The following is a 14,027-nucleotide window of genomic DNA, read 5'->3' on the forward strand; positions in this document are numbered from 1 at the left end:
TGCAGTTTTTAGAATGTAGTGAGAATCAAGGGTAAAGTATGAAAGAGGACTTTTGACTACTTGATAATTCATGTACATTGAGGACACAATTAGTTAAGACTGCTTAATTAAAAGTGTATTGACTATTAGGACTTTAGGTATGAAAGAGGACCTCTGGAATCCTAAAAAAAGTCATGAGTAAATCGTGTAGTGTTATGACGTGCCAGTAGAGTTTATTGGACTAGTTACACGGACTTGTATTGCTCAACAGGTACGGGCATACTCGGATTTATGTTTTATGTTTGTTTTTGAGAAGATTTGTTACACTTGTTTTGTCTTTGTTTGTACTGTTTGGTTTATAAGTCACGATAAGGGGGCAATAGGATAAGTCTCTTATTTAACTGTCCACATTAGGTGGTACAAATAAGGAACAATCAGACAATAAGTTCCAGTTAAGCCCAATAGCACATACAAAAGTTTAAATTAAATGTGCAATAAACCAAAATAAAATTTTATGCTTCCTTAAGCATAGCTTTAAACACGGAACATTGGTAACAACAAGACAAAACTAAAAAGTGGTGTTTTTTTTTGTTAGTTTTGTTTTGTTGGGAGTCTGATCAACTCCAAATATGTTAAAATATAATATTGACAGTCATCAAATGGATGACTGGAGAATATGGAACATAGGCTATGTTTTAAAACATGGCAAAAAGGGAAGCTATGTACAGAACAGTAATGTACATGTTCATGTAACAGATCAGGAGTGTGTGTCTCGTAAGAAGAAAAAGACAAAGGCAATTCAAGACTGGTAGCCCACAAAAAAACAAAAAAAAAAAAAAAAAAACTGTAATGCTAAAGATTCTATATCAACTTTGAGGAATACATGTTGTAAAAATAAAATTAAAAGGTCACATTAAAATGTAATTAAGAAGTTGTTTATTAATGATTGTTTGAGTAATTCTGATTTTGCTTAAGCGTGGAGATAAAGTAACTTCTTAGTAAAACTACGTACTAATAAGTTGTTTATTAATGATTGTTTGAGTAATTCTGATTTTGCTTAAGCGTGGAGATAAAGTAACTTCTTAGTAAAACTACGTACTAAGAACCAGCACGAATACTTATTGTCTTGCCCCGATCATAAGAGGGTTTGATAAGGGAAAGAGACCCAGGTTAATTGATGAATTGTTTGACTGCAAAAGAATGGCCAACCTTTGGACTGAAACAGTAACACAAATATACAAAGGAACAATGAAAAAGTTTGTGTTGGATTATATTGATATACACAGAGCTTTTTGTTTTTCTAAGGGTTAACTAGAAAAGAAAGTGCAGAGAGGGAGAGAGAGAGAGATAATGTAGAGATTGCTGCTACATTGACTGCTTGAAAAAACACTTAGGAAGAAAACAAATGTTTCTGGAGATCAATAAATCTGAAACTAAGTAAATCAACCTTGAAATATTTTATTAAAAATATTTTCATGAAGCAAGTTAAGTGTTGTTTGTTTGTTTGTGAATTTTATGTTTAAGACACGGGTGAATTTTATGAATCACCTATGAATACATATTTGAAACCACAGATCACATGAGAATGAAATAGGAATGCTGGCGCAAGGGATTTTACAGTGCAGTATAGGACTGTAGGCTTGGGGGATAGTGGTACTGGATAATCAGCAGTACTGATTATGGAAAGTTTTTAGAAACGTATTTTTCAAGAATTAACAGATCTATTTGTAAATTCTTGAAAATGCATGGTGTGATATTAATCAAACTAACACGTTTTTGAAAAGGGTTTTATAACTTGATTTAAAAAACAATAAAAACAGAGAAAGCAATCTGTTTGCTACAGGCACATAAACTAACACAGAGAGACTAAATAACTTACCTAATAGGCTACTGTTTTATCAGCTGCAAGAGGGTGGGTTATTGAATTGAAAATTGAATAAGGAATATTACATATACATGATATCACTGAGGGATAATGTATACTAAATGGACCAGCAACTAAGTGTAAAATCTTTGGTTGACATTAGGCTGTCTGTGTTAGTATACTATCACCCTACAGGGGTTTCTCTGTCAATTATAAGCACAAATCGAAGTAGTGCACAATTAGCATAGGACTAAGCCCCTACCTAAAGGGCTACAATTTCAAACTGGGGAACAAATGTTGCTTATGAAAAAAAAAAATGGGGGATGGCTAGGGTGCCAATTGGGAAAGTTCCATATGAAACTATGGACAAACTTGTGCAAATCAATAAAGATTGTATAAAAGATATTAACTTGAAGTTTTTTTTTTTTATTCTGGGTGATGTGCTCAGAAATAGCTGTTTTGTGATAAGACAAAAATAAACAGACTTTGCACTTAAACACCAGTAGAGATCTTATAAATAAATAAGCTTACAAAGGCTTAAACAGATCACTGGATTTAAGTAATCTGAGTATTATATTTCTCTGTTACAAACTGCTTTAATAGCCTATACATTCCCAGATGAAATAAAGAAAATTCAAGGAGAGAATAACCCCATTGAAGGTTTAAATGAAATCAGATGTTATCAAAAGAATTAATATTGCACTTGATTTTTCTTCTAGGTTTGGAAAATAAATAATTCTGATGGAGATTCAAGTATTGGGACACAGGTGGAGACAACGGTGAAACAACTGATCGTACAGCAGGGGCTGTGAATGGGATGAGACCATTGAAAACTCCTGTGCTACTGAAGAATATTGTCAGCTATACTGGACATTCATTTTCAAAAGAACGTGGCATTTTAATGATTCAGTGTTGTATATGTCTAAAATGAATGAAGGGAAATTCATGTTAACATTATTTGTAATAGGTTAGCAGTAGAAGTGTTGTGCAAAATGATTATATTTGTGGGGGTATTGTATAGAGAATATCACGAGATATAATTAAGGTTTTTTATAACTGAGAAAAGAAACACCTACCTACTAATGTGTTACATATAGATAGTTAAGCATTCACACGCTATTTCAGTACTTGTTCAATGTATAGTGATCATTTTTAAGTCATAGTTTTAGTTTGTAATCAATCTTACGTGCATTTTAAGATTGATATGGTCGAGCTAGAATATTGGATTCTAGAATGATGGAATTTTACATATGCAAGTTAAAAATAACAATGATTCACCTAAATGTGTAAGGTCAGAGCAACATACCAATATCCAGAATTGGCTACACAGAGAGAAATAGGTAGTACAATAAAAGATTACAAAGAGGCGAAGGCAAGGTAGATACCTACACATAATGGAGAGACTTAGAATAAAGGAACATGCTTCACTATAATATATTATACAAACACGTTACTTGATGTGACTACTCCGAACCAGAGAAGAGGACATCTGAGGGCTCGGGATCACGTGAGCAACATGGTTGTAGCGGGTCACCCCCCTCCATCTTATATTCTAAAAGTAGGGTATGTTGGAAAACATGGATTGAGAATTGATTAGGGGTTTGCTACGCATGTGGACTGGCAGAGCTATACTGGTGTTCTTTTCTGAAAAGAGACTAATATTGCAGATAGCAGACTGTTTGGTTCAAATTGCATGTACTGCTAACCATTGATAGAGACGTTGCGTCTACAAGCTCTTGCCCAACATTGACTGCAAGCTAACAAGATAACAATGCTGTGAACTACAATTAGCACAGGCTCTAAAGACTTCAGAGAGATCAAAAGAGATAATGCCATTGGGATCAAAAGAGGTCTCAAGAAGATAACAAAAGGCAGATGTATGGACCTTTTGTCTCCAGGAGTGTGAAGAATGCACTGAGTTCAGAGGTTGTCACACTAGACACACACACACACACACACACACACACACACACACACACACACACACACACACACACACACACACACACACACAATAAATTAAATTACCTTTGCAATTGGTTAAGTGTCAGAGAAAGGGGAGGTGGACCATCTATACAGAAGGGTATTTAATGTCATGCAAACATTGTAATGTTGAGTATTCTGTTTGTCCTGTACCTGGGACCAGACTCCCTGCATATTTCAATAAACCTGGCAACTGATTGAAGAAAAGGACTCTGTGCATTTTCTTGAATCTACTTACTCACCATCTATTTTTTGTAAGTTACTTCAGTCAGCACACAAGGTGGCATGCACAGCCTGCTGGTGTAAAAGGGTCTGAACATCGCCCTCCACCCCAGAGTAGACAATCAGGCAAAGGCAGAGTCAGGGCCAGCGGTAGGTGACCACTGCAGGCCAGGGGTAACCGGTTCTCCGGCTGGAGTCCGAGGCCGGGGCCTAAGAAAGACCTGCTCCCTCCCACGCCCAAGGGAGACCGCCGCTGAGGGGCCCCGGCTGCCACCAAACCCCCCCACAACCAATGGCAACAACCCATGTCAAGGCTGCACCCAGGACTCCTCTATCGACTACGAGACATGGATACACTCTACAATTCCACATAGGTCCGCCACCCTTCAAGGGTGTGCTCCTCACCACCGTCGAGCCAGCGAGAGCAATACTCCTTCAACAGGAGATCACCAATCTTCAAAGGAAAAACTCTGTATGCTTGGTAAGTCCAAGCGATGCCCTCAGCGGCTTTTACTCCAGGTACTTCCTGGTGCCCAAAAGGGATGGCGGTTTCAGACCAATTATGGACCTCAGGGTCCTCAACTTGTTCCTCAAACAGAGGAAGTTCAACATGTTGACAGCACAGCGTATCCTCCAGTCCGTCCAACCGGGCGACTGGTTCACATCGATCGACCTGCAAGACGCCTATTTTCATGTCCCGATCCGTCCCGTGCACAGAAAGTATCTGCGCTTCACCTTTCAAGGCAACGTGTACGAATTCTGCGTGCTGCCATTTGGCTTCTTGCTGGCACCCCGCTCATTGCAAAGTGCATGGATGCAGCACTGGCTCCACTCAGGCTGTGGGGTATTTGGATCCTAAACTATCTGGACGATTGTTTGGTTTGTGCGCAGTCAAAAAGATGCGCAGAGGCGCACACAAAACAGGTCATAGATCATGTGGCGAAGTTAGGCTCTCAATACATCAACAGAAGAGCAACTTCGTACCGTCTCAGTCCACAGTGTTCCTGGGGATCAAACTGAACTCTGTGAGCATGCTTGCCTCACTGTCGGAAGACAGGATTCGGTCGTTGGAGGCCACACTCTCCCTATTCAGAGAGGACGCTCTCCTACAGGTCAAACTATATCAAAGTTTGTTGGGGATGATGGCAGCCGCCTCGAGAATCCTTCCACTAGGGCTGCTGAGAATACGCTTGCGTCAAGCCTGGGTGAATATGCTCAAGGTGCACCTGGTTCGATATCGGTACCGGCTGGTGCGAGTGTCCAGACAATGCCTGAAGACACTGGAGTGGTGGCTCCGTCCTGGCAATCTGCGCCTCGGATCCCCTCACAGAAGGGAAGTGATCACTACAGATGCCTCCAGTCTGGGTTGGGGAGCGATCTGGAATGGGAGAGGAATAAGAGGTCAGTGGAAGGGACATTGGCAACAAGCGCACATAAATACGCAAGAGCTGCAAGCAGTGATCCTGGCATTATTACATTTTCGCCAGCAATTAGTGCACAAACATGTGCTGGTCCGGACGGACAACACCACAGTGGTAGCCTACATAAACCACCAAGGTGGCCTGCGCTCTCCGGGCCTTCACCATGCAGTGCACAGACTCCTGTCCTCGATGTACAGAAACTTGCGTTCCATCAGGCAGTTCACCTCCCTGGTGTGGACAACAAGGCAGCAGACCTCCTGTCCAGAAGAGCTCCAGACAGGTCAGAGTGGAGGCTGCATCCTCAAGTGGTGGAACAGATTTGGGAGAGGTTTCAACCGACACGAGTCGACCTCTTTGCCACAGCCGAGTCCACTCATTGCCCCCTATGGTTTTCCATGGAGAGAGATGGGGGCCCCCTGGGAGGGGACGCGCTAGCTCACCCCTGGCCACAGGGGCTCTTGTATGCGTTTCCTCTGCTACCATTATAACCACTGACACTAGAGAGGATCAGGGTGGAGAGAGCACTGGTTTTGCTGGTTGCACCCAGATGGCCGAGGCGCCCCTGGTTTGCTCTCCTCTCCGACATGTTGTGGGATCAGCCGTGGCAGCTCCTGCTGCACATGGACCTCCTCAGCCAAGCGGAGGGGCTATTATGGCACCCGAACCCAGCCCAACTCCAACTCTAGGTCTGGCCGTTGAACGGAGCTGTCGATTCAGAAGAGGTTTGCCAGATGCAGTGGTAGAAACACTAGAGTCTGCTAGTGCGCCCAGCTCTAGAGCCCAGTACTCATATAAATGGAAAGTTTTCCAAGACTGGTGCCTTGCCGAAGGTCACGATCCTGTGACTTGCCCTATTGAGACGATATTAACCTTCTTACAACACTTGTTTGATGCAGGAAAATCAGTGTCCACTCTGAAGGTATACCTGGCAGCAATATCAGTGTGCCATGACAAAATTGACTCGGTGTCCCCTGGGACACATTTCCTGGCAGTGCAATTTCTTAGAGCGGCTCGGAGGCTTCGTCCTCCCATGAAAAGTATGGTCCCCAAGTGGGATCTAGAACTGGTACTGCGGGCCCTTATGGGTCCCCCATTCGAGCCCATGGCGTCAGCAGAACGGCGCCCTGTTTCATTGAAGGTGGTGTTTTTAATAGCCATTACGTCTGCCAGACGAATAAGTGAGCTTCATGCGCTGTCCATTGATGACACATGCATGGCTTTCGTGGGAAATGACTCGCGGGTAACATTAAGAACAAATCCAGCCTTTTTGCCAAAGGTGGTATCTTCATTGCATATTAACCAACCAGTGGTTTTGGAAACTTTCAAACCTCCCCCGCACGAGTCACAGGAGGCCCGTAGACAGCACAAGCTATGCCTAGTTCGGGCTCTGCGCTGTTATTTGGATAGGACGTCATCCTGGAGACAGTCCAACCAGCTGTTTGTCTGCTACGGGTCCCGCTCTAGAGGTCAGGCCCTATCGAAACAACGTCTAGTGCACTGGGTGGCAGATGCGATACGCTTGGCATATGAACAGACAGACTCTTTGTTACCGGGGAACATTACGGCCCATTCTACCAGGGGCTAGGCAACTTTGTGGGCTTTCCTTCATGGTGCCTCCTTAGATGAGCTCTGCAATGCTGCTACATGGACAGGTGGTCAGACAGTTGCACGATTTTAACGCCTTGATGTTACAAACCGAGCCAGACCCTCTCTGGGCTCTAGGGTGTTGCAGGCGCCATGCCCTTAGGCATCATGTGGGCTCTGTTGCTATCGCCATGAGGCTGTACTGTTGGTCATCTGGAGCCACGACAGCTTTGGAACAGCTTTCCCATTCGGTAATGGTTGCCATTCAATTGAAAGGGAACGTTAGGTTATTACCATAACCCTGGTTGCCTGAAAGAGAATGACAACCATTACCATTTGAGGTCGTGTCCCCAGCTGACATCTGTTTTTGAAAGAAAATGGCGATGTGCTACTGTGAGGACGTCCCTCTTCAACAGGAAGTGGGAGGGACTTCCCCTTCAAAGCAGGGCTGATAGGGCAGCTTTTTTATATATGCTCAGTGATTGACGGTCAGAGAGGGCTCTTTCCCATTCGGTAATGGTTGTCATTCTCTTTTAGGGAACCGGGGTTATGGTAATAACCTAACGATTTTTAAACAGTCCATACGTTTACAGTAACCAAGGGCCAGGATTTTGAATGAAATACATTTTTATTGATGCTACACTCTGCTAAACTTCATTTATTTGGCCACCTTATGTTGGAAAAAAAAATTCAAAAAAACAATGTCAGATCTATGTGTAGCACCCGAGTGGTTTTGAGGTCTGTTTTGTGCTGTACATGATACAAGCTCTCAAAAACACGCAGAATGAATCCGGTTTACAGCTTTTATTTGTGTCTGTCAGTCCGACTATTTGTCAAACTCAACACAAAGAATGAAACTTAGTGTTCAGACTCGCTGGTAACACAGTAATAAAAAAAAAAATAAAATAAATAATATATATATATATATATATATTATATATATATATATATATATATATATATATATAAAATGTGTGTGTGTTTATATATCTTAGTGTACAATAAACACAGGGTGAAATGTGTGGAATACCAGCCTCTCCAAACAAAACTGGCTCATTTCAATAAGATCTGTGCACACGCCGCCTAGGTGTTAAGTTCTTATTTAAATAAGCCTGTAAAGTGTTTCCAGGAACAAACAGCCACGTCAGGTTTGCTATTAAACACCCTTTCCCCCTATAATGCTACATTATGAATAGAAGTGTGAGTAAGGTCCTCTCCAATGCCTCTCATTTAATTGGGACTGCCGCTTATTCGATAATGCGGCACTGACTATATTTCTCTGGACAGTTACATTGTTAATTTTCTAATGTTTCAAAAAAGACGTCAAGATCATTCATTTGCAGAAAGAATTTATTGAAAGAAAATCTTCTTTATAACAGTAACATAGACTGCCTCAGGCATGCAACACACTGCTAGTGATACACAATTCACATATCTCTGCTTTTGCAGCTCTGGAGGTCTCAAGGAGCAATATTTATGTAGCAGTGTGAAGACCTGAAGGAATGTTGAAAATTGCAAAAAAAAACAAAGACCTGTCTTGTTGCTGCATATGATACATATCTCTAATTTAATTTTGAGCTGATAGAAGAGATTTAGAAGAAGATGGCTAGTAATTAATAACATTGACAAAGCACAGCACATTTTCAAGGAAAATCAGAATTCAGATTATAAAGCATTTTAAAACAACAAGACAGCAGTGACTTCTTAGCTTTCCACTGGGAAAGCAATCATCTGCTTCATTACTTCCAGAGCTACAGAGTTATTTGATTGTAAGTTGATTGTTTTCATCTGTAGTAGAAAATAGTATATAGAGAGGCTCAGAAAAAGCCATCCTATCAAAAGTGTAGACATTGACATTGTCGTCAACATCAAATGTAACTTTCTTGTTATCGACATCCAGATACATGACTAGCGTTCGGATAAATTTTTTATGAATGACTTTCTGCGTGTAATCGAGAGCAACCAATTCACGCCCATTCCACTCTACAACCCAGTAGTAATTACTGGGTTGCATCATGGTGAACCCGTGGCGTTTGGCAGACTTTGTAACAACTCCAACTCTCCACATGTTTATCTTATCTACATCCACTTCAACTTTTATGATGCCTGAGTTGTATGCTTGTCTGCTCAGAACACATGGCTTCATGTCAAACCTATCCAGACTGAAGGGTTTGTCAGAGGCTGTAGGATTCACTTTGACTTGTTTCCCATTGGTCACCGACAGGTATTTGTTGGCTGTGTTTTCATCCATGGTCACTAAGAGAAAAAAATAAGAAACTAAATGTGTTAATAGAATTGCAGGGGCCCTAAGTGGATTACGTGCCCAACGGTACAGAGAGGTCACCTGTTTCATTCTCAGGTTCGTTAGTGCATACCATAGCTGGGCACTCTGACTGAAGCGCCAAATTTGCCAGAGGGGGGAGGGGGGAGTTGCTAAGTTGGTCACAGTGACCGAGTAACAGAATTGGCAGAATAGAAAATAACATCAAACATAAATAATTCCACAGAGGTTATGTTGTGAGATTCACACCACGCCACGCAGCGCAACCAGCTGGATTCTTTGGGCTGTGTGTTGTTTTCAGCAGAGCTAGTAGAATACATCTTCAGTGAGTCCAACAAGCACACATTGGAAATGAACTTAAAGTACAAAGAAACAATGATAAATCCAAAATGTATGAAGGGCTTTTTTCATCTAAAGTCTCAATTATAAATGTCCTGTCCACACATAAAAACACAAACTGTATGCTATGCACTTTAACTTTATATAATTAATCTGAACAGAAACTCCAATCTTTGTGAGCTATTTACCACACTGAAAGATATTATTTTCACCAAAGCTAAGGAACTGGATTCACAAAATATCAAAAAGGACTTTATTTCATATGACCTGATGCCTAAGCTTTCCTGCTTTAATCGCAGGGGGGCTCAACAGGTAAGTTATGTTGACTTATTATGTATTACTGGAATGTTACATTTCTGCAGGTTTTTATGCCATGCTGTATTATACACGGGGTTTGCTGTTTGTTTGGTTTTCATGATATATAACTATGCAGGTAAATATTGTGCTCAGATTTTCTTTGTAAAAGAAACTAGTTGGCAAACATGTTTGTGACTGAGAATGCGTGATCAGCTTGATGCGTTGCTTGCACAAATACATCTAGTAACGTTCATACAGATTCTTGTTTTAGAAAGTAAAAAAGAAGGTAAGAATACACTGGTGATTTGTAGTAATATGTATTCATCATGTATTTGCTTGTTTGATTTCTAAATGATGGATGATTATCAGGATAAAATATGTGGCTAGTTCATTTTTGTACTTGGGAATAATATATATCTGCATAATAAATCAATAGTGGGGGGCAACAATATGAAAATGTTATATCGATATTGTGCATGTGTTTCGATATCATATTCTACTAAAACACAGCAAAATCTAATCACACAAATGTAATATCACGCAGTCCGGCACACAGACTGTAAACCAACCAGCACACACTTCCGCTCCCTGTTCCCAGGGCAGCCGAGAGCAGATCTATGAGCAGAGCAGATATTTATATATGAAAAGCAACTAGTTACTTTAACTTAGTGGAGATTTGCTTCATAAATAATATCCATGGAGAAAAACAATTCCATCATCCTCCACCTCAGAACTGAAATATTGTTTATGTTGTTGTACTTGTCTAACTTGTATTAAATAAAAAAAAGAAATGGCTTGAGGGCAAATATGTTTAGCTGCGGTTGTGATCTGGTTGTAGACGGGCGCATTGCTCGTCGACACGCTTCCTGGAGCGTACAACTGCTCATGCGCAACGCTCATTTAAAAATGACTTTCTTTTATTAAAACACACGTTTTTAACCCTCCCCACCCACAGAAGGCACCGAAGACTGCTTAGATGAAGTAACTTGCCCAATTTTAGTAATAACTGTCCAGTAGTTTCTTTTTTGTTTGTTTGCTTTGCCTACAGCTGAATAAAAAAAAACCCTCTCCCAGCTACAAAGCCACCTGTTTTTTTTGGACGTACTTTAGCTCAAAAGCTACTGAACACAATGACATCATATTTGGGAAAAAAAGATTCAGCCTACCAGTCTGACCTGAAATCAAAAGTTTCAGGTGAAGGTTGAACTTAAACCCACTTTTGGAGCTGCACAAAATAGGGGTTTATAATGGGAACTGCTGTGCTGCCATAATACAGAATAAACATACTAGTCTATCACACCAGATGCTTTTAAAATTATAACTTTTTAACTTAGTTGAATAATTGAAGTGACCAGTCGACATTATGCTATTATTTTCAGTATCCAAGCAGTATAGGTAACAACAACAACAACACAACCGTGTTGGAATTAATAATTGTACTTGTGCATTCAAATAGTTTAGCTTTTTTTTGCTTGAACTTGGAATTACACATGGACCAACTTCATAATTTCCTAATAATTAAACAAGAGCATTGTGACTTACCTCTGAGAAAGCATGTGATTGAATTACTCACAAAGAAAATCTTTACAAAGCATGAACTATGCATCTTCTATCTAGCCATGCATGCAAAAGTGACGAGACAGAGAGGGGAACAATGAAAAGAGAAGACAGACTGATTGTTTGAAAGTCAAAGGCTAGCTGTTTCCTAACCAGCACTCAACCTGCTGCTGATTTCAGATTTCAGATTTCAAAAAGTATATGTTTTTAATTTAGAATGTTTCACTTTTGAATTTAATAAAATCCTACATTAAAATAAGTTTAGTAAACAGATGAATGAATTTATATACAAATATTCATACCTGCCATTTTATTTTCTCTGAGTTGACCCTTCACTGGGATGCAGAAGAACAAGGATATTGCTGTGGTCTGTGCAAGGCTGGAAACAAAACACAAACACCATAGAGGAATGCAAATGCAACTTTTCAGGCGCTCTCCTGTCAGCTCTGCCAATGCTGGCTGAACATACAGTATGGCTAAGAGAACACCCCTCCGGGAGCAAGCAGAGTGTTCTCTTAACCCACACGTTCTCAAAGAGTACTATGAATACTAAGAATACTTAATAGTAAGATGTTTAATGCAACCAGGCACTGGCAAATAAGGCACAGAAGTTTTCCATTGCATTCAACAAAAAACTCCATTACTCTCCCCGTCCGGTAAGAAGGTTCGATGTTCATCTTCAGATTTTCTTTTTCGCTATTTTATTCTGGCATTATGAACAAAGCAGAAGCCAGTCCTGTTCAAAGTAAAGTGACCGGTTTCCGGCCTTCTGTGTAAGGGGGGATATGATTTGCTAGTTAGTTGCTATGTAACAAAAAAAAGTGTTGCTGCCACGCTGCTGATTGGCTAAGGTCAGAAATGAATCGGCTTATAATGGAAAGAAAATAACTCAGAGACTTATTGTAAAAATAATGCACATATCAAATAAATAAACAAATAAGTAAATAAATGAATACATACATACATAAATAAATAACTTATTCATTGTGTAATGAAATATATGGGAAGTTCAAAGAGCCGCATTTTGACAACAAAAGAGCCGCCGGTTGGCCACCCCTGCGCTGCTGGATCGTTCAAGACTGAAAACCCTTCATCCTGAAATCATGCAGTGACAAAGAATTCTGGTATCGATGGCAGCGCGTGTCTTTAGGGTTAAAAATAACATTTTTATACCATCTCCGTTTCTTTTAGTTATTTACAATTATTTGATAAGAGATGCATTATATTGTATAGGATCTGATCCCGTTTCATGCATGTTTGAGTATTTAACTTTTTTAATTTACAGTGACCAATTATTTTTCTATTTTCTCCCCTCCCAGTTTGTGAATTATTGCACCGCTTCACAAAGACTCCCTTAGTGCCAGTGAAGAGGCCCAGAGGATAATGCAGGTTCCCTCCAGCCTCCACTCTCTGAGCAGTGCTTCCCTTTTACACCAGCCAGTCTCATGCCAGAGAAGCTCTTTCCAGGAGTTGATCACCTGACTATAGAGGGAGAGGCTGGCTTCAGATCTGAAACCATTCAGTCCTGTGCACCACCGCGAGACAATGTCCAGCCCTGGCAGAACAACCCTCCCCTCCAATTCACATCATCCATACGACTCCCCCTCTAGTTCTTTACATTTCTTAGCACATTTGTCTTTAAAAGAACTTTTACAGTGTTACAGGAATAAATTAAGACATTTAATCAACTTACCTGTTGGGTGGCTTTTGGTTTTTCTGATTAGGAGCTGCACAAGCTGGTAAGGAATACAAGAGCATTAGTGAAGGTTCAGCTGTCTCTTAAATTACTTCACTGTGCTGTGTGGGGCATGAGACAGTGTGTGGAGCATCCTGACAAGAGGTGTGTACACCCTGCTGGTGTTTCATGACTGCTGTCAATACCTCTGTCTGTCTCCATTTATCTCTGGCCTGGACTGCTGTCTATACCTCTGTCTCTGTCTATCTTTAGTAGAAGGATCTTAATATTGCATGGTAACACAGACTTTGAATTATTGTACATCATGTGTTTGGACTATTGCTGTACCCTTTGTTCATTACAATGACTAGAAGAGCTCTGAATACAGTAACAAACTTGTACGACTGCCATGAATCAATTAAAATTACTAACAAACATCTTCACATAACCTACATTGTGCTACAAAGCAATTGAACACATCTGGATATTAAATGCTCAAAATATTTTCTAAAGCAGAAACATTCCATCATCACATACAATGAAATCTGCAGTATCAAGAATACTTACAGGACTGTTGTGAGCAACAATTTGCTGTAGTTTCTTCAGAAGAGATATGCTACCTGTTAACAGCTAGTTAAACAGATGACTGCCAGGGAATGTGTGCTTCCTTAAATAATCCTCTCATGTGGGCGTGTAGATCTGCAAAGGGGGGGGGGGGGGTGCTAGTAATTACAATGTATCCTCCCTCATTTCAACAACAGGTATTGCCATTGTCTTAATTATGTTTAAAAAATAAAACTGTTGAATTAAAATGAGCTTCCTAAC

The 14,027-nt window shown here is 40.5% G+C and overlaps 1 protein-coding gene across 1 annotated transcript; it reads right to left on the reverse strand.

Annotated features, from left to right (window-relative positions):
* Positions 1-8,385: 8,385 nt before the first annotated feature.
* Positions 8,386-13,818, reverse strand: LOC121311341 (butyrophilin subfamily 2 member A2-like). The gene is made up of 4 exons (XM_041243920.1): positions 13,770-13,818; positions 13,221-13,263; positions 11,830-11,906; positions 8,386-9,309 (listed from the first exon to the last, which is right to left on the reverse strand). Exons 3-4 carry the CDS (start codon positions 11,834-11,836, stop codon positions 8,813-8,815), a joined length of 504 nt encoding a protein of 167 aa, XP_041099854.1. The 5' UTR covers positions 11,837-11,906; positions 13,221-13,263; positions 13,770-13,818; the 3' UTR covers positions 8,386-8,812.
* Positions 13,819-14,027: the final 209 nt, after the last annotated feature.

This window comes from Polyodon spathula, unplaced genomic scaffold (assembly GCF_017654505.1).
Source record: "Polyodon spathula isolate WHYD16114869_AA unplaced genomic scaffold, ASM1765450v1 scaffolds_3138, whole genome shotgun sequence".
Taxonomy (NCBI): domain Eukaryota; kingdom Metazoa; phylum Chordata; class Actinopteri; order Acipenseriformes; family Polyodontidae; genus Polyodon; species Polyodon spathula.